General features: G+C 48.8%; 2 protein-coding genes across 6 annotated transcripts in view; one reads left to right on the top strand and one right to left on the bottom strand.

Moving 5' to 3' along the window:
• Positions 1 to 6868, bottom strand: part of KIF5A (kinesin family member 5A) — a 29841-nt gene extending 22973 nt beyond the window's left edge. For 3 of the 5 annotated variants that reach the window (XM_081821945.1, XM_081821948.1, XM_081821947.1), the window contains exon 1: positions 6492 to 6867. In XM_081821945.1, coding sequence (XP_081678071.1) covers positions 6492 to 6620 — 129 coding nt within the window. In that variant the 5' untranslated portion in view covers positions 6621 to 6867. Of the gene's footprint in view, positions 1 to 6491 lie in introns of all 5 variants that reach the window. The other 2 variants (XM_081821946.1, XM_081821949.1) reach the window with 2 other exon arrangements.
• Positions 6869 to 10031: 3163 nt separating this feature from the next.
• DCTN2 (dynactin subunit 2) lies at positions 10032 to 24684 on the top strand. Its single transcript, XM_006740052.2, has 14 exons — positions 10032 to 10228; positions 11153 to 11221; positions 19996 to 20092; positions 20267 to 20328; positions 20651 to 20749; positions 21226 to 21386; positions 21581 to 21731; positions 22068 to 22133; positions 22347 to 22385; positions 22565 to 22642; positions 22730 to 22801; positions 23031 to 23133; positions 23245 to 23336; positions 24233 to 24684. The coding sequence occupies exons 1-14, from the start codon at positions 10193 to 10195 to the stop codon at positions 24317 to 24319; spliced, it is 1212 nt and encodes a 403-aa protein (XP_006740115.1). The 5' UTR covers positions 10032 to 10192; the 3' UTR covers positions 24320 to 24684.
• Positions 24685 to 24732: the final 48 nt, after the last annotated feature.

The raw sequence follows: 24732 nt of genomic DNA, 5'->3' as shown, positions 1-24732 counted from the left end.
ATCGGGCTCCCTGCTCAGCGGGGAGTCTGCTTCTCCTTCTGACCCTCCCTGCCTCATGCTCTGTCTCTCTCTCTCTCTCACGCTCTCAAATAAATAAATAAAATCTTTAAAAAAAAAAAAAAGCAAGGTACAGAATAGTATGCATACTATGCTACCATTCTTCTTAAAAAAAAAAAAGTATATGCCAGGCACCTGGCTGGCTCAATCAGTAGAGCTTGCGACTCTTGATCTTGGGATTGTGAGTTCAAGCCCACATTGGGTATAGAGATTGCTTAAAACAAATAAAAAAAAAATTTTTTTAAGTATATGCGCATATATATGTAATTGCTTATAAATGTATAGTATGCTTTTAGAAAGACCCATAAGAAACTGGTAAAAAGGTTGCCTTCTGAAAGGGGAACTGGGTGGCTAGAAAAGAAAGGTAGGAAAGAGGTTTACTTTTCATTGTATACATTTTTATATCATTTGAATTTTGTCACATGTGCATGTTAAGATTTATGTAAAAATGAAACATTTTTGAAAATACATAAAATTATGTAAAATATTTAGTAATGGTAAAGTAGTCATGGTATTATGTTAGTGAAAGAGCTGAGTTACAAAACAATATATAGTTTATGATACACTTCTATTAAAATTAACATATGTGTATATGCAGCAAAAACTCACTGGAAACAAATACATTAAATTGTTAACAGTGTTTTTCTTGGGGTGGTGGGATTTTGAGTGATTTTTAGTTTCTTGTATATGCTTCTCTTTGTTTTTGATTTTGTCAACAATTAAAACATTTTAATGTTGTAATCAGACTATGTTTAATATTATTTTTTAAAAATCTACTTTTTTTTTTAAAGGTTTGAGTGAGTTTATGGGGTACTCATAGGGCTTTGTGAATTTTTCATCCTTTTTATCTGAATGGTTCATATTACACTTCATTATAAAGAATAATATTACACAGAATAAAATCATACAGTGTTAGAAGAAAACAGCTTTAAAGTAGCATTAATGCCTGTCCTCCTCAGTGGTAATATCTTTCTTTTTTAATTTAATTTAATTAATTTATCTTTTGTTGAAACTTGATTCTTGAATTGTAATCTAACTCAGTGTTGCTCCTATCCATTGGCCAAGAAACAGAAACAAACAAAACATGTCTATCTCAGCCTCTTCTCCACCAATGTCTATCTATGCTTCTTGAAGCCAGGAATGCAGCCAAAGGGGATTAAATAGAACTCTCAAGCCAACTTTGCCCCTCCCTTCTTCCCTTCTGGGAACATGGGCACCAACACATTCTCTGCCTTTCCCTGTCTCCCTCCTCCTCTCTCTCTCTCTCACAAACATTCCCAATTATAGGATTCCAGAGAAGGCTGTGGATGCATTAAAATGGAGGGCGCTCTCCAAGTGCTGAAGGCAATTGCTACCTGAGGAACCCCTTTTCTGCAGCCTGCGCTGGGAAGGAGAAAGAGACCAGAGAGAGTATAAGGGTGGTGTTCTCAGTACTGTGAAGATAAAAGATATCCAAGAACTAAAAATGGGTTCACTTAGTAAACTCGTGAGCATGGAAAGCCACAGACACATTATAATTTCAGAGGTTCTTGAAAGGCCTGCTACCACTTCCCTACTCTAGACTAGGCCCTTAAATTCCAAGTCTAGTTCATTATTTTATCTTAAGATTTTTATTTCTGTTAAATAGTAAATTTCTTTGTAATTTTCCATTGATTATACTCAAGATGAATTTGTTTGTCAGATCTTTTCATGAGAATAACTAGACCAGTGGTTTTTTTTTTTTCTTTTTTTTTTAAAAGATTTTATTTATTTATTTGAGACAGAGAGAATGAGAGAGACAGAGAGCACATGAGAGGGGGGAGGGTCAGAGGGAGAAGCAGGCTCCCTGCCGAGCAGGGAGCCCAATGCGGGACTCGATCCAGGGACTCCAGGATCATGACCTGAGCCGAAGGCAGTCGCTTAACCAACTGAGCCACCCAGGCACCCTAGACCAGTGGTTTTCTACTTTTTTCTGCCTCTAGACTACTCACATGGGAAACATCACCATTATTTATTTATTTCTCATGACACACAATTACTTTGAGTCAGACTGTCGTATGCTGTGGGAGGTTTCTTACCAGAATCTGAATGTGTATAGTTTGCAAAAGCTACTGATTTTTTTTTTTTTAAAGCCGTTTCTGATGCCCCCTCTCAGATATCTGCCCAGACCACTCTACAGACTGGATCACCATGTAGACCAAGAGTTTCTTGAAGGCAGGGATTCTCTGTAAATCCCCAACATCAAGCACAGTCCTTGGCCCACAGGATGTCCTTCATAAATATTTGTCAAAAACACAGATATTGATGGAGGAAGAGAGCAAGAAGATATTAGAGACCTGGATGTTGGGATGAAACAACTAGTAAGAAGGGGAAAGGTTAACTACTTCCCAGTGTGTCAAAGGCTAGCTTGTGGGGACACAGCATATATAAAAAAAATAATAACATCTAACTCTTATCAGGAGTTTATTATGTGCCTGCACTGTTCTAAGCAATGTATATGCATTACCTCATTTAATGCTCACAGCAATCCTAGAAGGTACTATTATTATTCCATTTTATAAATGTGGAGACTGAGATTCAGAGAGGTAAAGTAGCTTGCCCACAGACACACAGCTGAGAAACGGTAGCACATGGTCTCAAACCCAAGCAATCTGAATCCAGACCGATAGTGCCATAGTCATCCAAGAACTGAAGCGTCTGAATACTGAACACAGCGTCAGATCCTCTTCATGGCTTTTCCTTCCCCTTCCCCACATGACCCCCACCCCCATTTGGACATTTCCCCAAATGTTTCCAGACAGAACTGAAGCCCTGCATCACTCCCTTTTTCCAACCTCAACCCCATCTTCAGAAGTATGAGATTCTCCCACCTATCCTCTCCCAGGAACCCCCTCACCATGCCAGTGTCGGAGACTGGGAGAATGGTTTCATTAGCAACACTCAGGGAGATGCTCCACCTTTGAGGAACACCCCCTGAGATCCACTCCCCGCCCCCCACCACAGCAATCTAAGCACCCCTCACAGCCTTCTCCAGAGAGCTCCCTTTCAGAATCCCACAGCCCAGGGCTCCGTTCTCCCTAAACCCACCCAAGCCTCCTTGTTGTCTCTTGCTTACATGTCCCATCCCCAAGGGCCCCAGTCCGTCACCATGCTGAGCTCTCGCCCACTGAACTCAAACAGGTGCTTTGTGTCTCCCAGCACCTTTCGGTAGTTTTCCATTATGTGAACTGACTAAAGCTAATGAGAGGGCCTAAGATCAGGGGTCCCAAGATGAACAACCTTTTCCACCCTCAGTAAAGCACTTGGTAGAGGCTGAACTTCTGAGCACCAGGCCTGATTTCCATGGTGACACCCCTGGGGATTGTTGCCATGGTAATGCTCGAGAGACACTGGCCACGGTGAACATTACCTAGCCTCTCCATTTTCTTTTATGAGACTCCCCCAAAGCGAAAGGAAGACCTGCTCCCCCTCTTCAGATATCAAAGGAATCCTGGGCCACCCTAAACAATATTGACTCTGATTCAGTAATCCTGCAGATCCCAACCTAGCTTTTCCAAATGAGGTACTGGATAGTCCTGGATTTTTGCTGCTTAAGAACCTGCTAACCAACTAGGAGATCTGAGGGAGAAAGAATATGATGGACACTTGAATGAATGAGGGAGAGGAATAGGGACAGAGGAGCAGAATGTATGGGTCTTCCCTCACTGTCATCCCTCCCACGTCTGGTGTAGAGGCAGCGGCCCAGACGGCAGGCACCGGGACACTCTGCCCACCGAGACCAGGGCCAAGGGACACTTAAATGCATCCAGTGAAAAAGTCACACTGGATTCTGAGTGACATAAAGAGCAAAACAAGGTACACAGCCCACAGACAGTGACCCAGACACCCCTCTACTATGACTCAGGCCATTAACTTTGGCTAAGCCCCAGCCTCCAGATTCCTGGGAGAAGTCAGGGGCGTGGGGGAGGGATGAGGCTGAAAGAGCTGTCTTTCCAGCTTATTCTCCTACCCTCTGCCGGGCAGAAAAAGCCCACGAGCATCTGAGACTCTGAAGACCTGAGGTAGCCGCAGTGCCGCAGAGGCAGAGAGGAGAGCCACCAGAGAAAGCAGCAGGGGCTGGGTTTGGAGAGACTATTGTCTCCCCCTTCCTCTTCCCTCACCTTCCTGAAGCAGCTTCCTCCACTAATTCCTCAGATGCTGGGCCCCAAAGGGAGTGAGAGGAGGAAAGAGGAGAGGGGGTAGGAGATTTCCTTCCCTTGGTGGGACCCTTGAGGGTTGCCTCCAAATCCCTTCTCCTAGAGCCCTCCTCCTTCCAAATGAGCAATGAACAGTCAGGCTGGGAAGGCAAGCTCCAAGGACGCTGCCTGAGACAAAATGGCCCCCCATAAGCATCTATCTCAGCTGGAGAGATTGACAGGAAGGGCTGGGGCAAAGGAAGATACACAGTGAGACAAAGGTGTAGCCCTGCAAATATCAGGCAAAATAGGCAAGGGAAGACCAGCTGTGGAACTAAGATAGAATCTGAATTGGCAGGGGGCCCTGGGCCTCTCTGCCTCTCTCCCGCTTCTACAGTGTCTTTCCTGTTTTGCGAATTCGACAGATCAATACCACCACTCCTTCTCCCAACATCACCCCATGCCACATGCCCGCCACACTAGGATGGCCCGAGAACCTAAAGGAGTTTGTTCAGACTTACCTGAAAGAACTAAACCAAGGAAGCTAGGCTTCAAAGTAGAAGCCTTTTGTGGATATGCACCCCTATGACCACCTCCCTCCTATTTCTCAGCCTTCATGTCTCAGGGAAACCTCAAGCTCCAACTCTCACAGCTAATGCCTGTTGTCCAGACTACTTGGAGAGGAGCCCCCAGGACCGATTATTTTAGCCTGGCCACACTGACCAGACTGTAAGGCCTAAGGTCCTTGAGGCCAAGAGAGACAGGGGCCCTCTCGAAATGGTGAACATACACATATGTAAGCACACACACAAGGCAGAAGCACCCATTTGAGTTCAGTGGGTGAGAGCTCAGCATGGTGACAGACTGGGGCCCCTGGGGACGGGACATGTAAGCAGGCTCTTCCTAAGGCATGTTTACTCAAAGTCCCATTCTCACTAATTCAGAGGGCCCACGCTCCTTCCCCATCTTTCCTTCATTCGTTTAATAAGCATGCCTTGGGCCAAGCACTGTGGACCAAAGATATATAAACAGTGTCCCTGACCTTGAGGACAGCTGTCATATGTGCCCCTCCCTTCTCAGATTGGCTACAGTTTCCTGGCCCAGGACCCCTCAAGCCCTACAGGACTTGATCCCAGATCCTTTCATCCCATAGCCTAACACTCCCTACCAACCTGGTAAAGGAGGGGTGGGTGAAGAATTCCCAAGGAATTCCCTTTGGGCCATGACAAATAAAGGCCGAGAAGAGAAATCTGCAGAGGCAGTGTGATATAGAGGAAAAGCCATGAACTTTGGAGTTGGAGATTTAGGTTCAGATCCATGAATTAACAGGGTGACCTTGAGAAAGTCATTCAAATTCTTTGGGCCTCAATTTCCTCATCTGTAAAATGGAAATATTGGTACCTACTTCAGAGTGTTGTTTTGAGGATTAAATAATACATGCTGAGTAACAAACCCGTAGTAAATATTAGTTCTCCTTCTTAATAAGATCTCCTCCATGGGTAGAGCTGTCATGATGAGGTAGAAACAGCTTGCTACTTTTTACTGGATCATCAAGAGAAAGGATGAATAAGCAAGTACTTATTAAGACCTCAGGATCTGGTTATTTTTGTTAGTGGGAACTGGGGTGTCTGAAATCCTCTTCCTACTGTACCTGGGAGGGAAAGACAGACATTCCCTTAGGACCCCAGAGCCCCCTTCCCAAACTGGGTGTGGCATCAATGTATTTCTTTCTCAGAAAACCCTTCATCAGACCTGTGCCCTCCGCCCAAGTCTAGGCTGTAACTACTTCAGGGGCTGATGGAGGGCTGGGTCTTAGAGCCCACTCTCATTCATACCTCCACCCGCAGAGACCCTGGACTGCCCACCTCCCATCTAGCCCATCCACTAGTCTACCCCCTCCCTTCCTGGGAGGTGGGGGTAGAGATCTGAGCCAATAACAAAGGGAAGATGCGCTTTTCCTAGGGGAGAGGGAAAACATCAGAAAAACACGGGACTGGCTCTAAGGGGTGGGGACGCTGCAGCGAGCAGCAAAGGGGAGATGGGTCCCCTGACTGCGAGGAAGTAGCCCCCTCCCACTCTGCGGAGACCTGGCCGCCCGCTTGGCCAGGCCACACCCAGCCATCCTGATGCAGGGGAGGGGAGGGGCTGCGGCGGGGAGGATGGAGGCTGAGCGACGGGGAGGGGGCGCAGAGTGACAGCCCGGGGCGAAGACTCGGCGGGGGCGGGGGAGATCCATCTTGCGGACCCCTACCCGAAATTCTCTCCCGGGGCGACACTCACCCCAATAACGACGCTGTCGTCCCCTTGGAAAATGGGGATGAACTTGTCTCCCCGCAGAATCTCTGCCTGGTTCAGGGGCCGAAATCGGCAGAGCACCTTGATGCTACATTCGTTGTTGGTCTCCGCCATGGTGGTCGCCGGCGACGGGCACTTCTCGGGCTGCAGGGGCGGTGTGCGCTCCGGAGGAGGGGTGCTCAGCTGGGGCCGAGGAGGAGGACAGGTGCTCGGTCTCTGGAGCCGAGAAAGCAGGTGGGGCGCCCGGGCGAAGGCTGGAGAGCAGGGCCGGGGCGCGCGTGCTCGCTCCTGCGGCACGGGGATGCGGGCGACCTGGGCGTCTGGTCCTCTCCCGGCGCTCTGCCTCTCCGCCCCTCGCGCTGCAGCGCCGCGCTGCGGGCCTGGGCGGGGCGGCGGCCGCGGGGCGGGCGGGGCTTCCTTCGCGGGGGGCCTCCGGCTGGGCGTCCACGCGAGGGGGCACCTTTCCGTTCCTCTCGCCTCCTGCCCCACCCCTGACGCTCCTAGGTAACCTCGCCCTCACCCCTTCCCCACCCAAGTCCCTCGCCGCATCCCACCGCCCCACCTCCCCGGCCTGCCTGTCCTTCCCTCGGACTCCACCCCTCTGGAAGGGATAAGGGGCCTGAGGTGGGCCTGTCGCCGGGGTAGGGAAGAGAGTCGACGGCGTTTCCACCCCTTTTATTCCGGGACACCCTCCTCCCCCACCCCCGCCCCGCCCCTGTCACCATCCTCTCCAAACTGAGAGCACACTTCTCATTCCCTGTCCCCAACCCCCTCACACAGATTCCCAACCCACTCAGCTTTCAAGGGCGGCTGCCTGTACCTCTGTGGGGGTGGGTGTCCAGGTTCCATTTTTCAGACACCAATGTCAGGGGAAAGGCAAGTCCCTTCCCCTTCTACGTCCAAAGGTGCGCTCTCTCCCCAGTATACACACCAGGTCCCCAATGTGAAGGAAGGCAAACTCTGATTCTGGGCTATCAGAATTCAGAAACGGATAAAATTCTCATTTTTGCCTCATAGGTTGGGGCTGGGATGCAGGTGGGCAGGAGAAGCTTTTGCAAGAGAAAGGGAGTCAGAAAACAGTGAAGGGGGAGTAATGATGGGGATGGGGAAGGCCACAGGGGCTTTGAGAGAGAACCAATAGGGCAGACATCTGCATTTAGGTTTCAGACAGGTTTCAGCGCCTACGTAAGTGTTTCCTGTCCAAGTTACCATTGGATAGAGTCCCAACACCCCAGCCCCTTTCTCAGGGCTTGCTTTGTTTCTCCCCCTTCCCTAGCAAAAAAAAAAAAAAAAAAAGCCAAGCCTTGGAGATTCTTTGTCCTTCCTCCCCTCAGGTCAGACTCCTGCTGCAGCCCCTGGGCAGAACCACCTAGAAGCGGACCAAATTGATTTCTCTCCACGTCATAGGCCTCTGCTGGCCAACAGAGAGTTAGACTGCAGGAGTTGAGGCTCTAGGCCAAGGGAAGGAGCATGGTGATGGAAAACGGGAGGAGGGGATGGAGGTTCTGCTTAGCAATTGTCTAAGGTCACTTGGACACTATGAGGCAAGAATGAGAGAATGATGGCCTGGCCAGACAAGAAGTAACCACTCAGAACTCAGATGAGGGCTTCCGCACATTGGGCCTATACCTCTCACCCACCTGGAGTCTTAAGGAAACTGAAGGAAATGGGTCCAGCATAAGAAACTGGATAGGAAGGCAGTAGGACTCTGTAGAAAGAGGGGTAGAGGTTTGGAGAGGAGCCAGGAGAGTATGCATAGAATGACAATGAGTTCCTTGGGGCGCCTGGGTGGCTCAGTTGGTTAAGCGACTGCCTTCGGCTCAGGGCATGATCCTGGAGTCCCGGAATCGAATCCCACATCAGGCTCCCTGCTCAGCAGGGAGTCTGCTTCTCTCTCTGACCCTCCCCCCTCTCATGCTCTCTGTCTCTCATTCTCTCTCTCGCAAATAAATAAAATCTTAAAAAAAAAAAAAAAGAATGACAATGAGTTCCAAACTCCGGAACACAAGCATCTCTCCAGTCACTTGGTCTGGCACTATTTCTAAGTGTTGCAGCATCCTGCAAGCTCAGGAAACATTATGGAAAACATCCCAAACTCAGGCCCCTAGGGGCTCCAGGGTGGCAGCCTTAATGGAGTTTCAAAAATGCTTGTCTAAAAAAAAAAGGGGGGGCGCCTGTGTGGCTCAGTTGTTAAGGCTCTGCGGGGAGCCTGCTTCTCCCTCTCCCACTCCCCCTGCTTGTGTTCCCTCTCTCGCTGTCTCTCTCTGTCAAATAAATAAATAAAATCTTAAAAAAAAAAAAAAACTGCTTTAAAAAAAAAAAAGCTTGTCTATGGAAGGTCAGGAAAAAAGTTTGCTGGGTATGCCCCCCCCCCAAAAAAAACACCCACACACAATGCGGCAAGTTTTTCATAAAGCTAGATTTATTCAGTTTCAAGGGACTGTCTTTCATTCTTGAGAGTATGTCCTTCCTACTTTTCTAGTAAGAAATGATGGCTATAGTAAACAGTAGGCTTTCTTTTTCTAATGCACTTAGTTGACAAAATTAAAAGGTAGCAATACTATGTCCATCCTCAGAAAGGGTTGCTGTTGTTCTATTTTTTTTAAAGATTTTATTTATTTGAGAGAGAAAGAAAGCATGAGCAGGGGGAGGGGCAGAGGGAGAAGCAGGCAGGGAGCAGGGAGACCCACCTGGGGCTAGATCCCAGGGTCCTGGGATCAAGACCTGAGCTGAAGGCAGGCGCCCCAGGGTTGCTGTTGTTTTAATTTTATTGAGCTGTGAAATTCAGAAGTCGGAAAACTATTAGTGAAGTGATTAAGAGCACAGAGGGTGTTCCAACAGACATACAGCCACCACTTACCTATTTATGAGCTTGAAATAAAATTCCAGATTTGAAAAACAAAAACAGGATGTCCCGTTAAATTTGAATTTCAAATAAAAAACTAATAATGTGTGTGTGTGTGTGTGTGTGTGTGTGTGTGTCTTAGTATGTCCCAAATATGATATGGGGCATACTTACACTAAAAACAAACAAACAGAAAACTATTAGTTGTTGATCTGAAATTCAAATTTAACTAGATGTCCTGTACTTCATCTGATAGCTCTAACTCGAGAAGATTACTTAATGTTTTCATTCCTAACATGACTAAGCCCTTACTAAATTTTACTTGCTATTATTGTTTTTGAAGTCCTTTCTGTGCCACAGCATGACAGGATGTATTCTTTTTATCTAGCCATTTAATTTCTGGAAGCCCAAAGTTATTCATCTGAAAAACAGGAATTATAAAATATTTTTTCATAGACTTGATGTAAAAATGAAATAAAATAAGTCGTGTGAAATAACTCCCAAGGCGCGTTATTGTCGTTCTCCGTCCAAGCCCGAGTGGTCCAAGACTACACATCCCACAATCCCAAGCGGCGTCCCCCCGCCATTACCTCATTCCCTGGCCGTATTCTCGCCAATCCCGGCCTCTCCAGGGGTGTGGTAGCGGGCTGTTCTCGCGACTTTTGCCTTACCCTTCTCTCTCCTGTACGATTCTTGTCGCGAGACTTCCTGCTCCTCCGCCTCCTCCGCCGCTCCCTTTGCCGCCGCCTTAGCCCGGGACCCGGACCCAGCCTCTCCCCTACCCGAACACCGGCCCCGGCTCACCGAGGCCCCGGTCCCCCAACCCCGCCTCGCCGCCGCCATGGCGGACCCTAAATACGCCGACCTTCCCGGCATTGTGAGTACAGGGCCAACCCCGGCTCCCCAGGACCGCACCCCCGACCTACTAAGGACCCCCAACAGACACTAACCCGTGACCCTTCCCGCCTGCAGCCCTTCCTCCGCCCCAGGGCTCCAGCCTCTGGCTCCCCGGCGGGCCACAGTACCCTCCGAACTCTTCCGACCCGACTTGGCCCGGCCGCGGAATGGCTTACCAGGCCCCTTTTCCGGCAGTGGCCGGTTTCTCCGCCCAAAAATCGTCTCTGGGGGCTTACCACTTGTGCCCGAGTGTTTCTATCATCCGTGTCAGCATCACCCGTGTCTCCCCAAATCTCCCCATAAGGCCCCTCCCCCCACCATCCCCACCCCAAACACACATACCAGGCCACTTGGTGATGGCCTTCACCCTGCCAAAGAAAAGGTTACCGTGACAGAATCCTTCTAGTGCCAGATAGAGAACTCTGCCCTCTGGGAACCCCCCCCAACGCCCCCCCGCACGTGCCAGCCTGTACCCTCCTTTTGTGCTGCCCTGCCTGCATTCTCAAGGGTGGGGGTTGGGTCACAGGACCTTGGATACTAAGGTCCTGAGTCACTCTCAACCTTTGTGCCAGGGTAATGGTTTACAGGGCCTAATTCGAAGATAGCCCTCTCCTACTTTGGACATAATGATTGCCAAGAGCCTGCCCCCATTCATATTCAGGGTCACATCTTTGTCATCACTTACTTTCACCACTTACCATGAGGTCCCAGTTGTGCCTCCTGTCATCCCCACCCCTCTAAGACATGGGAACTGACATACAGTTCAGTGGGGAGGTGGAAGAGAAGGGACAGAATCCTGGCCTCACAGCCTGCCTTCTCTGTTAGCTTATTCAAATGGAGTGGGTCCAGGGGTATTGGTGGATGCTGGGTAATGAGGTGGGGTGGTCACTGCTTCTGTCTGCAGGCCAGGAACGAGCCAGATGTTTACGAAACCAGCGACCTACCCGAGGATGATCAAGCCGAGTTTGATGCGGTAAGACTATGTGCTGCTTCAGGACTCTTATGGACCCTGACCTCTCTCCCCCAGGCAGACCCTTTCCCTTTTCTGGCAAGCCAGAGCAATAAGCGGGTATGCCAACCCAGCCTGGGAGGTATGTAGGTTGCAGGCTTACAGCCACCAGTGAACAATGCCAGGACGGAGAGCCATGTTGGTGGAATCACAACAAGACCTGATCCTTGGGTCTTTTAAATAAAAGTTGAAATATCTCAAAACAGTTTAGTTTGGGACTAGTGATTTAGGTAGGCCCCTGGGTGCCAGTCTACGGTAATGAATCATGAAGCCTGAGCACTTATAAACTACTTGAGGTTAGGAACTAGGCCTTTGATTTCATAAAATATTTCACTTGATACATTTTCATTAGTATCCTACCAAGAGCTAGATTTTGAAGTATAGAGGAATCGTCTTTTTCCTGAACACCTAGTATCCATTGAGCAAGGAGTGAGAAAATGATGTGATTTTAGAAAGATAAGGGATCTGGTCAGAGCAAAACAAATTTGAGGAAGAACATAAATATTTTCTAGCAGCAAAGGAGAGTCCCTTAGTACTTTCAGATCTAAGAAGAACTCTAAGGAAGAAATTAGCTGTGGACACATTTTAACCATGAGGGGAACCACTTAGCACTGTTCATTGAATGTATTCATTCTGTGTTGGCTTTTGTGCAATGCAGAGGAAGAAATGTCCCTGCCTTTAAGGATGCCCCAGACTAATGGTGGTGGAGTTAGGATACATATAGGATAGGAAACATGGAATAAACAAAATGGAGTGAATGGAAATCAACATAGTGAAAACTTGTATATAAGTACCAAGGGGAACAATGGTCTATTAGCATTTTTTTAAGATTCTTTATTTATTTGGGCGCCTGGGTGGCTCAGTTGGTTGGGCGACTGCCTTCGGCTCAGGTCATGATCCTGGAGTCCCGGGATCGAGTCCCGCATCGGGCTCCCTGCTCAGCGGGGAGTCTGCTTCTCCCTCTGACCCTCCCCCCTCTCATGCTCTATCTCATTCTCTCTCAAATAAATAAATAAAATCTTAAAAAAAAAAAAAAGATTCTTTATTTGAGAGAGAGAGACAGCGAGAGAAGGAATACAAGCAGGGGGAGTGGGAGAGGGAGAAGCAGGCTTCCCGCTGAGCAGGGAGGCCGATGCGGGGCTCTGGGATCATGACCTGAGCCAAAGGCAGACGCTTAACCGACTGAGCCACCCAGGCGCCCCTCTATTAGCATTTTTTACAAGATGTGGTTTAGGTTCTATGCCAAAGAGAGCTGGGCTAAGGTCACATTGATGAAGCAGGCTCCGTATGTTTGTTTGTAAGTCTGTGGCTCTATCTGTGGGGCTGGTTAGTCCTGGAGAATGCTGGCTGCTGGCTTCTAATGTATGGCTTGGCGTACTCACTTATTCCTTATTTGATTTCCCCCATGTGGAAGTGGTTCCTACTTTGTGGGAACACCTTCCCTGTCTCCTCTCTCAGTGGTGTGTTCCTTGTGGCTTCTGTACTTGCTGGCATGTCAGTCTGTCCCCCAAGCTTGAGTATCTGGAGATAACGCTGATGTTGTCATTGCTCCAGGACCTGGGTGTGCACCTGTCACTCCAAGATGTATGTTATTAGGAAGCTGTCTTTGACCTCACAGAGCAGGAGTGTATAAGCTGAGGACTTCAGTCCTCTAACCCATTTCAGAGACTGTTCAACTCGGGCCTAGGCCTCTGCCTATAAAGTATCACGGCTTCATGGTGAGATAATAAATGGAAGTTTGTCCATTTATCACTGACTGTGATACGAATGGGCAGTATCACAGCAATCCCCCTTCCAAAACAAAAAATACATTGTAGTTTTCCTTTTGAAAGAACTGAGACATTTCTTAAGAAGAAGATGACAGGCATGGAAGCACTTGAATGTGCAACCCTGATTGGCTGTTTCTCCCCACTGAGCCTGAGCAGCCTATTTCAGTAGTACCTAGTGGGGCGGCTGATAGGGAGGGATACCAGAAGTATTCATTTCCTGCAGCATACTGCCCAGGATGATGGTATAGCAGTGCATAGGAGCTGGATGGTAACTACAAGAAGAGTCGAGTTGCCTCCATCACCTAAGGCTCAGCTAAATGACTCTTCATCACTAGGCAGGAGTGAGTAGGATGGGGAGACCTTCAGTTGCTTCAGGAAGGGGGGGATGTGCTGAGATGTTTACTGATGTCAGCTAATGTCTCTGGCCTCTGGGTGTCCCTGTGGGCCTTAGGAGGGCAGCCTTCGGGAAGTCAGCTGGGTAACGGTTCTGTTACTGCTCTTAATATTGATGTAAATGTGCAACTTGAAGAGAAGTGGGTTGTACTTAGTCCCGAAACCTCATGTCTGTGAGGCCGGATTCTCACTAGCAACCTCTCTCTCACCTGCCTTCCCAAGACCTAGCCCCGATGACAGTGCACATCACCAGTACTGTGGCTGAACCATGAGGTTTTCAGTCACCTTCTTCACCCCTGACAACAGAATGTTCTGCCTTAGTCTCCAGATTATTTTCAACTTTAATCGGATTCATTTTTAAAATAGATAATATATGCACATAGAACAAAAGTCTCTTCCCACCCCTGCCTGCCACCACTCAGGTCCCTTCCCTGAAGACAACCAATATGACCAGCTTCTGATGGAACCTTTTGGGGGATCTCCAGGTTTTTATTTAAAGGAATAATCAAAGTGTGTTGACCCTCACTCTTTTAACCTCCTTCCTCTGATTGCTCCACTGTGGAAAAAATTGAGCTGCTGAAGGAAATAATGTCCCCTTAAAGATTGTAATTGCGGGCACCTGGCTGGCTCAGTTGGTTAAGCGACTGCCTTCAGCTCAGGTCATGATCCTGGAGTCCCAGAATCGAGTCCCACATCAGGCTCCCTGCTCGGCAGAGAGTCTGCTTCTCCCTCTGAGCCTCCCCGCTCTCATGCTCTCTCTCTCATTCTCTCTCTCTCACATAAATAAATAAAATCTTTAAAAAAAAAAAAAGATTGTAATTGCTAGTTTAATTTAAACATAGAAGTATTGCAATTCCCATAATGGAGAAGATGGGGGAGGAGAGTAGTATAAAAGGTTTTAGTTTTGCTAAAGATGATCCTGATTTTCCTACTATTCCTTTAAAACAATTTTAGCAGGAAGTAAAATATTATAAAATAAATGGGCCAGACGGCTGCACAGTCTAGCCCTTTCCTCTTCAATGTAGGAGAATCTCGTCTGCATTTCAGACACTCCTAGGTTGATTTGGACGATGGGCTTGTTTGGAGACTTTTCTTTTTTTTTTAAGATTATTTATTTATTTATTTGACAGAGAGAGAGATGGTGAGAAAGGGAACACAAGCAGGGGGAGTGGGAGAGGGAGAGGGAGCCCGATGTGGGGCTCGATCCCAGGACCCTGGGATCATGACCTGAGCTGAAGGCAGACGTCTAACGACTGATGCACCCAGGCGCCCCTGGAGACTTTTCTTAAAATGTCTCGTCAGGAAAGCTAATTCCCGACTGGAATTTCCTCCTTGCTGGACCCACAGTCTACCTTGGGTCTGTGAGGCATTGTGCTCCTGGCTTTTGAACTGCTGGAACAAGGAGAGTAAATTCAGAAAATCTCACTAGAAACAGGATATAGTTTCTCCCTTGATGCCTTATCCATCTCCAATGCCATGGGAAAGGGGAAGAAATGACCTATAGCCACAGTTTGACAGGGTCCTGGCAGAGGCTTGTTCTCCAAAGGGGAGATACTGCTGGACACTCCACCAGCCTGAGATGAGAAACAGTACGTTCTCTTCCTTATAGTTTGAGATATCCTAGAGTTTGCTTGATTGTGTTCACTGACTGTTGGCGCTCTGGAACTTACCTGAGTTTTTCCTAATGCTTCCCCCATCCTCCCTCCTCACCACCTTGCCTGGACACTAGTTTGCACAAGTAAGACCATTCGATGCTTCTTCTCTGCATGTTTTTTCTTTCATCTGCCATCTCGCATGCAATGCTCTGTCACTGTACTATTGTTGTAGCTAATCATTTTAAATTCTATCGAGTCCCTAGCTGGGTCACTAAGGGGCCTGCTGGCCTTGTGTTCAAAAATCATTAATCAAGGTTTGGAAGTACAACTCTGATCCATGAATCATTGTCTCTTTCCCTTGTGAGGTCTGCAGAATAAAACTGTCCAGTGGAGGATGGAATAGAAACATGGAGGCTAGGACTGCTTTTGCATATGAGGCATTTAGGGGCTGAAGTTAGAAGGGGTTGGCTTTCTCCTCCTCAGACGGAAATGAAGTTAAGGGAAAAGAAGTAACTCTTAGCCATTCTAGACAAGGGTAGAGAACAAGGGGGATAGTCACAGTCCTCACTTCTTAGCTATGTGTAGACTATCCCTGGGGAAAACTCATTTTAATGTTCCCTGTGCTAAGCCTTTAGACAAAGGTAAATGGGATGGGAAAGGAGCGTTATATGTAATTTTAAGGTAGTAATGTGGGTTAGTTGTGTTTTCATGAGTCTTTCTGTTTCTGTACCCCTCCTTTAGAAATGGGTGGATGGTCAGTATTATATTGATCCATCCTGGACAGTTTTATTCTACAGCACTCTCCAACTTCCTTGTCATCATGGTTCTGAAGTCCCTCTGGCTGCAGTGTTGGCAAAGAGCCTGAACAGGCTCAGAAAGCAGCAGTGGCCTCTTTCCCTGTCTGATCTAGAACCTCAGGTCTTGCCCTCTGAGGCACAGCCATTTAGCCAAACAGCCCTGGGGAGTCAGGGGGTCCACTAGTGAGAAGGGACTGGGAGTCATGTACCAGGTAAGCTGGTACCTGAGATCAGGGCACTTAGAATTTTCCAATCGAGGTGGCTGAATGGACTGTTTCCGTGGTGACTGTTAAAACTCTAGGTTATAGGAATTACGCCTAAAAACTCATCATCCCACAGTGCACCCAAAGGACAGACCTGAAGGTGGTATATACTATTTACAAACTAATATACCATTTTTCATTTTCTCTGATTTTCTATCCTCCCGCATTCTGCTTGTTCCTCATGATTTGAACTTGAACTTACAGCTCATTGTTCTCTCTCTCCTTGAGTTTCTCCCAAGCTGGTTTTAGCTTGGCAGGGCAAGCAAGAGAAAGGTGGTGTGTGTGTGCCTCCCCTTGTGTGTTTGCATGTGTGCACCTGTGAGTACTTACACTCCCTCTGTGCAGAGACATCCCACCGTAGACCACAGGGTCTGGATCTGCCTTGACCGTGAGCTGAAACAGGAGTCCTGGCTTTGCCGGACCCTGGCATCAGACGGGACGGAGAGGTTGAGGCTCAGGTGTGTCTAGCTGAACTCTCTGGGGCAGGAAGCACTTGTCTTTGTCCCTCCATGCATCGTCATATATACATAACCATCTTCAACCTTCCACGATTCTACGTGCCCATCAGTAGAGCTCCTGGAGAGGCAGGGCATACAGCTAGATTTCCCCTCCTGGCAGTTCCTTATCCATCTTGCCTAGAAGGGAGAGGCTTATCTCTGTGGCTGGACTAAAAGAAGGCCTCTTTGAAGTTCTCTCACCTTTCCCCCCTTGTCCACCCTCTAACCTCTGTGAATCTTGTGAGCAGAGGGTGGAAGAAACATTTTCTGCATATGGGCTGGTAGCTGTGAATCTTGGTGTCCTCTGGATTCTTTGTGCTCGCACATCCTGGCACAATTGCTCTGGTTCCCTCGGTGCTGGGGGTGAGTTACCAACTAATCAAGATGGATACAAACACACTGGCCTATCTGAGGGGCGAGGACGTGCCCTGCCTCTCCTCTGGCAGCAGAGAATGAGAACGGGTACTTCACTATCTCCTGACATATTTTGTTCTGCTTAACCTAAAGTCATATCAAACCACCCATGCGGGCACCCTCATTGTGACCGATTCTGCCATCCAGATGTCTCATTCTTCAAGACTAGAGAAACCAAGAGACAGCGAGACTTGAACCATGAAGGCCCTCCTTGAGAATTACGGACCCTTAGTCAGCTACATGTCCTTAGAATCCCCACAGCCTCTGCTTCACATTCTGCCTGTCTCCCCCCGCCCCCACTTTGCTGTTCCATGCCACTGGCTTGCAACATCTCACTAGTTCTCAGATAATCTTACACTGCTTCTAATGACAGAGCTTCATGACATTCTCACCACCAGAGAGGAAAGGGTCCCAAGTTCTTCTTGTAGTGACTCCAGCTGAAATTTCTTGGCCCCCAAATTTTGCTAGGCTCCCCTGGGCCCTATGGTGCAGTGTGTTTGAAGCTATCATATAGTGCATGTGACAATTTGCTAATAACAATTTTGTCTTTTTTTTCCCCTCCCTCACCCCCATTTCCCCACTCCCTTTCCTTTTAACTCTTTTGATTTTCTCACCTCTGGGGAAAACCACAAGGAGCTGGTAAGAAGCCTGACCTTTCATCTGCTTTTTAATGGGGTGTGCTGTGATGGGCAGTTGTTTCTCTGTCCTTTTGTCTCTGCTAAATCTTTAATCCCTCTATCTAGCCCCACCCCCAGCCAACAGCCTTTTCCCAGCTTACGAATCACTGTAATGACACTGTCCCCAGCCCATGCCTCCAGATTTCTGAGGCACTGGTGGAGTGGGTGCCGCTGGAGGACAGAAGGGTGCCAGCCATCTGGGTGTCTGGGGCCACATCCTTGGAGAGACTCGGAGGGGACGCCAGTGTCAGGCAGCTCTCCTGACCAAGGACGTGGTCCTAAGTGGAAATAGTGAGATGAAAGCACGTTCATTCCTGTCACTGTCCAGGACCTCTGAGGCCCACATTCTGTATGTTGACCCTTTTCTACTCAGCCGACCCCTTCCCTGCTTAGGAAAGTGTGTAGGAAAGTAGGTTCTCATCAGCATAGTGCCTGGCTCATAATGAGGGCTTAACAGATGGCAGCCATGATTAATTTCCTTCCTTGGTCTATAGACTGTGCTTCCCATTTGTCTTTTTAAGAGGATCTTTTAAAAATGGATTTCTACTTCATTGGCCTTGACTGGGGCAATCACAGGGAGGAGTGGCATACTCTTGATTGTGAACTTAAAAGAGAAGGTGGTTGTCTCTCCTGGTCGGGAGTCCTTCTCAGACAAACACTTTGTAGAGGCCAGACGCCACACAGTTATTTGGCCTGTGGGTGCTCTGGCCATACATTTCAGAGAATATTAAAGAGATAATAATTTGGGGCTCAGTTGTCTCTTTGCCCTTGCATATAGGACGTTGAGCCCTTTTGTTTTCCCTTAATCTTTAGCTCTTGCCTCTCTGCTCAGCACTTCCGTGAAGAAGAGGTAAATGTCAAAGTTGATGTTTTCTCCTTACTCCCTCCTTTCCCTATTTTTAAAGCTGCCACTCAACTGATTCCATCTCTAATAGCAGACCAGAGATGAAGGATGGAGCTTCTGCTGCTCTTCATCATGCCTCTCCATTATCATCCCCTACCACCCCCAATACCCACATTCAGGCAGAGATTCTCTGTCCAGTCCTGGCGCACGTTAGAATCAGTTGGGTAGCTTTTCAACTGGCCTACTCTCCTGGCCCTACCCCAGAATGATAATGAAATCAGAATCTACAGAGGAGAACCCAGGCCTCTTTTCCTCCCTTTTTTTTTTTTTAATTTTAATTTTTTTTTAATTTACATTTTGTAAGTGACGCAAATGCGCAGGCAGGGTTGAGAACGGTTGTTAAACGAAAGAAGACTCAGTTTGCCTGCTTCCTGTGGAAGTTGGAGCTGTCGTCCCCAATAGCACAGGACTCCTGGGTCTCCTCCCCCCTCCTTCAGGAATGTAGTGAGAGCTGTTGGACTGCTGACCGGGGAAGGAGATGTGTTAGTCCAAAGTGCCCGGTCTTGGTGTAGTTGTTGGAATCTGAACAGCCAGTCAGTATCTAGTAAGGAGGGAACCTCTCCGCTACCGTTTCTAGGGTGAACTTTCTTTATCACTTTCTTTGCCATGCTCCCTGCTAATGGGAGAGTTTCAGTGCTTGAGACAAGAACAGAGGGCTCAGGGAGAAGAGGCGGGTGCTGCAGCTTCTCTTTGAGAAGCTGCTGGGCTACCTCCATGTCAGGATGTAGGCGTGGCCCTCACCCGTGGGTCCTCTTGGCAAGCAGGTAGTACTTCTGTTACTGCTTTTAAGACGTCCCTTAAAAAATAATACAGTAATCTCTTGCCTCTTTTCTCTATACCCTGAACTTCCCAGCCTCGTGGCAGCCTTGAACATAGGACTGCTGGTCAGGCCCTCTCCCAGCCTCGCTTTTGTATCTCAGAGCTGGTATCTTCCCTTCAGCAGCATATTCACCCTCAGAGTTAGCAGCTGGACTGTCTGCCACCCTTCCTCTTTCCCCCCAGCAAGAATGGGAGGTTAGCTTGACATATCCTTCCTCAGCAGCAAGGAAATTTACGTTTGGGAGGGGGAGGTTCAAAGAGGTAGGTTGGTTTCTTGCCCTGAGTGCATGGTGTGTGCCAGGTAACTGGGAGGGCCCTGGTAGGTGGGGTGGGGGGAGGGGGAGGCTTATGTACAGAGTGGGCGGGGAGGTTATGCTACCTCTTTCCTTGAATCAGGGTGTTAATATTTATACAACTGACACTCCAAATTTACCAGGAAGCTTCCGTTTCCTAGGTTGAGCCTGGGTCAGCAGCTTGGAATGGAGCTGCCCTTCTCTTCCCTTGGGAACATAGGGCCCAGTCTCCTCTAGTGGTTTGGGGATTTTGTGGGGTCAGGGAAGTCTAGGGTGAGAATGAATCTGCCTCTGGCCTGAACTACCTATTCCTGCAGGAGGAGCTGACGAGCACAAGCGTGGAGCACATCATTGTCAATCCCAATGCTGCCTATGACAAGTTCAAAGACAAGAGAGTGGGGACAAAGGGCCTTGGTGAGACTGGGCTGGAAACTGGTCGGCGGGGAGGCCTATCGTCAGACCGTAGTGACTTGCTTCGGGGAAAGGGTCCTTCATGGAGATCTTTCATGGTAGCCCTGACAGTCACCTGAGACCATGACTGCCCTGGGCCTCGATCACGCCCTCAATTCCATCTTCTTTTCTTGGCAGATTTCTCAGATCGTATTGGAAAAACCAAGAGAACAGGATATGAATCTGGAGAATATGAGATGGTTTGTTGTGTGTGTGTTGATGGGAATGGTGCAGTGATCCTAGTTAGGAGGGACATCAAGGGATACAGTCAGGCTTCTGAGTTTTTCTCTCCTTGGGGGTCCTGAGAATCCCAGCAGGATAAAATTGAGGATGCTTAGTCCCCCTACTGTTTGCTCTGGAGAGTCTGCAGGCCTCCAGCTACCTCCAGTTTTTCTGTAATGGTGTTGTGGATTCTGAGTTGGACAGGAAGCCCTTACAACTTAGGCTCCGGGTTTGGATAAATTCTTGAGAAGGCTCCCTGTACCGAGAGGTGTAACTTCACTGTGTGTACTTGCTCTCTAGCTTGGAGAGGGCCTGGGAGTGAAGGAGACACCCCAGCAAAAGTACCATCGACTATTGCATGAGGTCCAAGAGCTGACGACTGAAGTTGAGAAAATCAAGGTAACTATAAACTCCCTTCTCCCCTTTGTGCTCTGACTTACATAGCAGAGGAGGACCTCACAGCAGGAGGAGAAAGGTTCCTGAGGCTCCTGGGTAAGGGAGCTGAGGTTCCTAGGTTTAGGAATATAAATAAATCTACATTCAGTGCCACAGGTGGGTAAGAACCATCCAGTAACTTCCAGCCACAGCCATTCTTAAGGGCCTTGATCCTTTTTTCTGGTCTGTTTTTGTTTTTGTTTTTTTTAAGATTTTATTTGAGAGAGAGAGCTAGAGAGAGCATGAACAAGGGAAGGGGCAGAGGGAGAAGCAGACTCCCCACCGAGGAGGGATCCAGACGTGGGGCTCGATCCCAGGACCCTGGGATCATGACCTGAGCTGAAGGCAGACGCTTAACAACTGAGCCACCCAGGCGCCCCCTTTTTTCTGGTCTTGATTCCCCCTTGCCACCCCTCATTGTCTACTTCTTTTCATACCAGACAGCAGTGAAGGAGTCAGCCACTGAAGAGAAGCTGACCCCCGTGGTATTGGCTAAACAATTGGCAGCCCTGAAGCAGCAGCTGTTTGCTTCCCACCTGGAGAAGCTGCTGGGACCAGATGCAGCCATCAACCTTACTGACCCTGATGGAGCTCTGGCTAAGTGGGTGCCCTGCTTTGTTGGGAAATCATTGCTGACTGGGGCATAGGGAGCCTCAGCCAGGTACTGGCCAGGATACTAAGGGGAGAGGTAGCCTAGTTGTTCCTTAATGCTGAGTGTGAGGCAGAAATGAGAGAGTGGCTGGGCTGGCCCGCATCCTTCAAGTCCTGATCTTATCACTCGGTCTCCTGGCCCAGGCGCCTGCTGCTGCAGCTGGAAGCAACCAAAAACAGCAAAGGAACTGGTTCAGGGGGAAGGACCACCGGCGGGACTCCCGTAGATAGTAGCCTTGTCACTTACGAGCTACATTCTCGGCCTGAGCAGGACAAGTTCTCTCAAGCTGCCAAAGTAAGTACGTATGTAGGTTGGTTGGGGGGCTAGGGTGACGTGGCCCTGAAAGACTCTCCTACCTCCCTCCAAGGGATCAGATCTCAGGAGAGGGTGCTGGGGATGCTTCTGATTCCTCTTGATGTCTCGTTCTCCATGTTTCCCTCACTCATCTACTTTCAGTTAAGATTTTAAGAGTGTGATTAGGGATGTGTTCCAGAGAAAGTAGTCCCTTGGCAGAGTGGAGAGGAGGAGCGAGGGGAATGGCAAGCAGACAAGCAGAGAAGAGCAGGATCTTAGTGCCCGCTGTAGCAGCAGGGAGGCAGATGGCGAATCTCACTTCCTTCCTCGCCCTAGGTTGCAGAACTTGAGAAGCGCCTAACAGAGCTGGAAGCAACTGTACGCTGTGATCAGGATGCTCAGGTCAGGTGCTCTCCTCTACTTAGTCTGACCCTTGGATCCTGCACCCTCATCCCTAACACCCATAGCATTCCACAGAACCCTGGGAGGGTGGGAAGGTCTTCAGTTATCAGATCAGCCAGTGGGTCGCCAGCTAGAACCAGAAAGGATGGGAGAAGGTAGTAATCAGGTGGAGATACAAGAACCACTGATTTCTTTCCGCCTTTTCCCCACCAGAATCCCCTTTCAGCAGGTCTACAGGGAGCCTGTCTTATGGTGAGTATAAGAGGAACCAGATTTTTGGATTACAGAGGGGATATTGAGGTTGGGTTTGCTTGGAGAACTCTTTTAGGGTCCATAGCTATATATTAATCACCTCCAGTGGAATACTGGGTGGCCTCTTCCTAGTCTGATCCTTTCCCCTTTGTGAAGCTTGTCCCAACCCCCACCCCCAGGAAACTGTAGAACTGTTGCAAGCAAAGGTGAACGCCCTGGACCTTGCAGTTTTGGACCAAGTGGAGGCTCGGCTACAGGTATTAGGTGGAGGGCAAACTGGATTACAGGTAGCTTGGGACTTTGGAAGCCCTGGGTGCCCTATCAACCTTGAAATCTGTTTCCAGAGTGTCCTGGGAAAGGTGAATGAGATTGCCAAGCATAAAGCTTCTGTAGAAGATGCAGATACACAAAGCAAGGTCAGGAAGAGCCCTTCCCCCCATCTTTATACCCTTTCCTGTTCCCTCGTGTTCTCCAAGTCATTCTGGTGGTCTCACCAAAGCCTGAGAGCATCGAATCCCAGATGCTGTCTTCGTGAGCTCTTACCAGCTAAGAGAGGGCGGTGCTTCCCGCCTGCCCCACCCTAGCGAGGGAATCTGTGTGTACTTCGCTCGGCCATCCCCTCCGGGCCCTGTCCTGTCCCCCCAGGTGCACCAGCTATATGAAACCATACAGCGCTGGAGCCCTGTTGCCTCCACCCTTCCTGAGCTGGTGCAGAGACTTGTCACCATCAAGCAGCTGCATGAACAAGGTGGGAGGCCAGCTGCCCGGCGAGCGAAGAGGAATGGGAAGGCAGGCAGCTTTTGTTTCCTTCCCTCTTGGATTCTAATGTCCCCCATGCCTTTCCTACCTTCTTTCGTAGCCATGCAGTTCGGTCAGCTCCTGACCCACTTGGATACCACACAGCAGATGATTGCTAGCTCCCTCAAGGACAACACCACCCTCTTGACCCAGGTGTGTGCCCCTTTATTGGTCTGCTGCCGCCCTTCTCTAGCAGACTGGGTTCTCTAGCTTTGTCTCAGTGGGTTCTGCCTTGGCCCAGGTAGTAGCATGATGTGGCAGGGGCTTGGCTCGAGTCTCCACTGTTTTTCAGTAGTTGTGGGACCTTCGACAACTTAACCTATGAACCTCCATCTTACCATCTGGAAAATTCACCTTCCTCAGGGTTGTATGGATTAGGTGAAATACTGTGGGTGAATTGTTAGGAGTCCAGTGAACCTCAGTTTTTCCTAGAATACCTACCCTGTTCTTCTATAGTCTCGGCTTAGCTTTCCCCTCCCTGGGTCCTCAGCCAGATGTGCTTATATCCAGAGCACGGCACATTGGGAGGAATACGGATTCTGAAATGAACAGCGGGCTCCAACCTTGCTGTGCTGCTTGTTTTCTGACGCTGGGCAGCGAGCTTCCCCTTCACTCTTAGCAGAGCCCAGCACATGGTCCTCGGTTTCTCTTGGAGGCACTGTTTTCAGTGCTGGGGGCAGAATTATAGCTGAGAGACCAACACCACAGGACCATCAAGATAAATGAAAAAATATATAAAGTGTTAATATGTTCTGTCTCTAGAGCAGTTTTCTAAACTTTTGAGCCAGTAAAACTCTCATTTCAGTAAAATCTTACCTGTTCCTCATTATATAAAAGAGATCAAAAGAATGGTTCTGGTTGAGTCCTGCCTGCTTGGCAGTCCCTAAACTAGGTCCGTCGTACTCCAAGGATACTCTGAAAACTGCTACTATAACCTGCCTGCTCTGGGGCCCATAAGCTGTGCTTCCATTCTCTTCTCTTAGAGCATTTCTCAGGTGCTCACCCAAGCAAGCACCTGGGCCTAGTAAAACATTTCTGTGACTTTCTAGGTGCAGACTACCATGCGTGAGAACCTGTCCACGGTTGAGGGGAACTTTGCCAACATTGATGAACGGATGAAGAAGCTGGGAAAGTGAGCACCTTTAGGAGATGGAGAACAGGGGTAATCCCTACCCCTTTGAACTGTTAACAGCTTACATAGGGTTTCCCCTTAATTATAACCCTCGCATCCCCACACCATTTGACACTGGGGGCAAAGGGGTTCTTCTTGCATGTGGGGTTTACACCCCTCCTCTGAGGAATACAGAGTGGTAGCTGGGGGACAGTAGATGGTGGTCTCCCCTCAGGCCCCGGGGACGTGGGCCCCACCACACGCCAGTTCCCGTCCAGTACTGCTTTGCCTGGGGCGGGGAAGGATTGGGTCCTGTCCTCCAGCACAGCTCCCGGGGCTGGCTGCAGTACTGTACAACTGTTTCTGACCATTAAATGCTGTTGTCCTCTGTGTGGCCCCTGCTGTGTTTCCTGGGGAAGAGGCAGCACTGAGACGGAC

The sequence above is a fragment of the Leptonychotes weddellii genome, chromosome 5 (genome assembly GCF_054177405.1).
Source record: "Leptonychotes weddellii isolate Sample4059 chromosome 5, ASM5417740v2, whole genome shotgun sequence".
Taxonomy (NCBI): Eukaryota; Metazoa; Chordata; class Mammalia; order Carnivora; family Phocidae; genus Leptonychotes; species Leptonychotes weddellii.
Note: the sequence above shows the minus strand (reverse complement) of the source record. Positions and strands in the feature narration are given on the sequence as shown.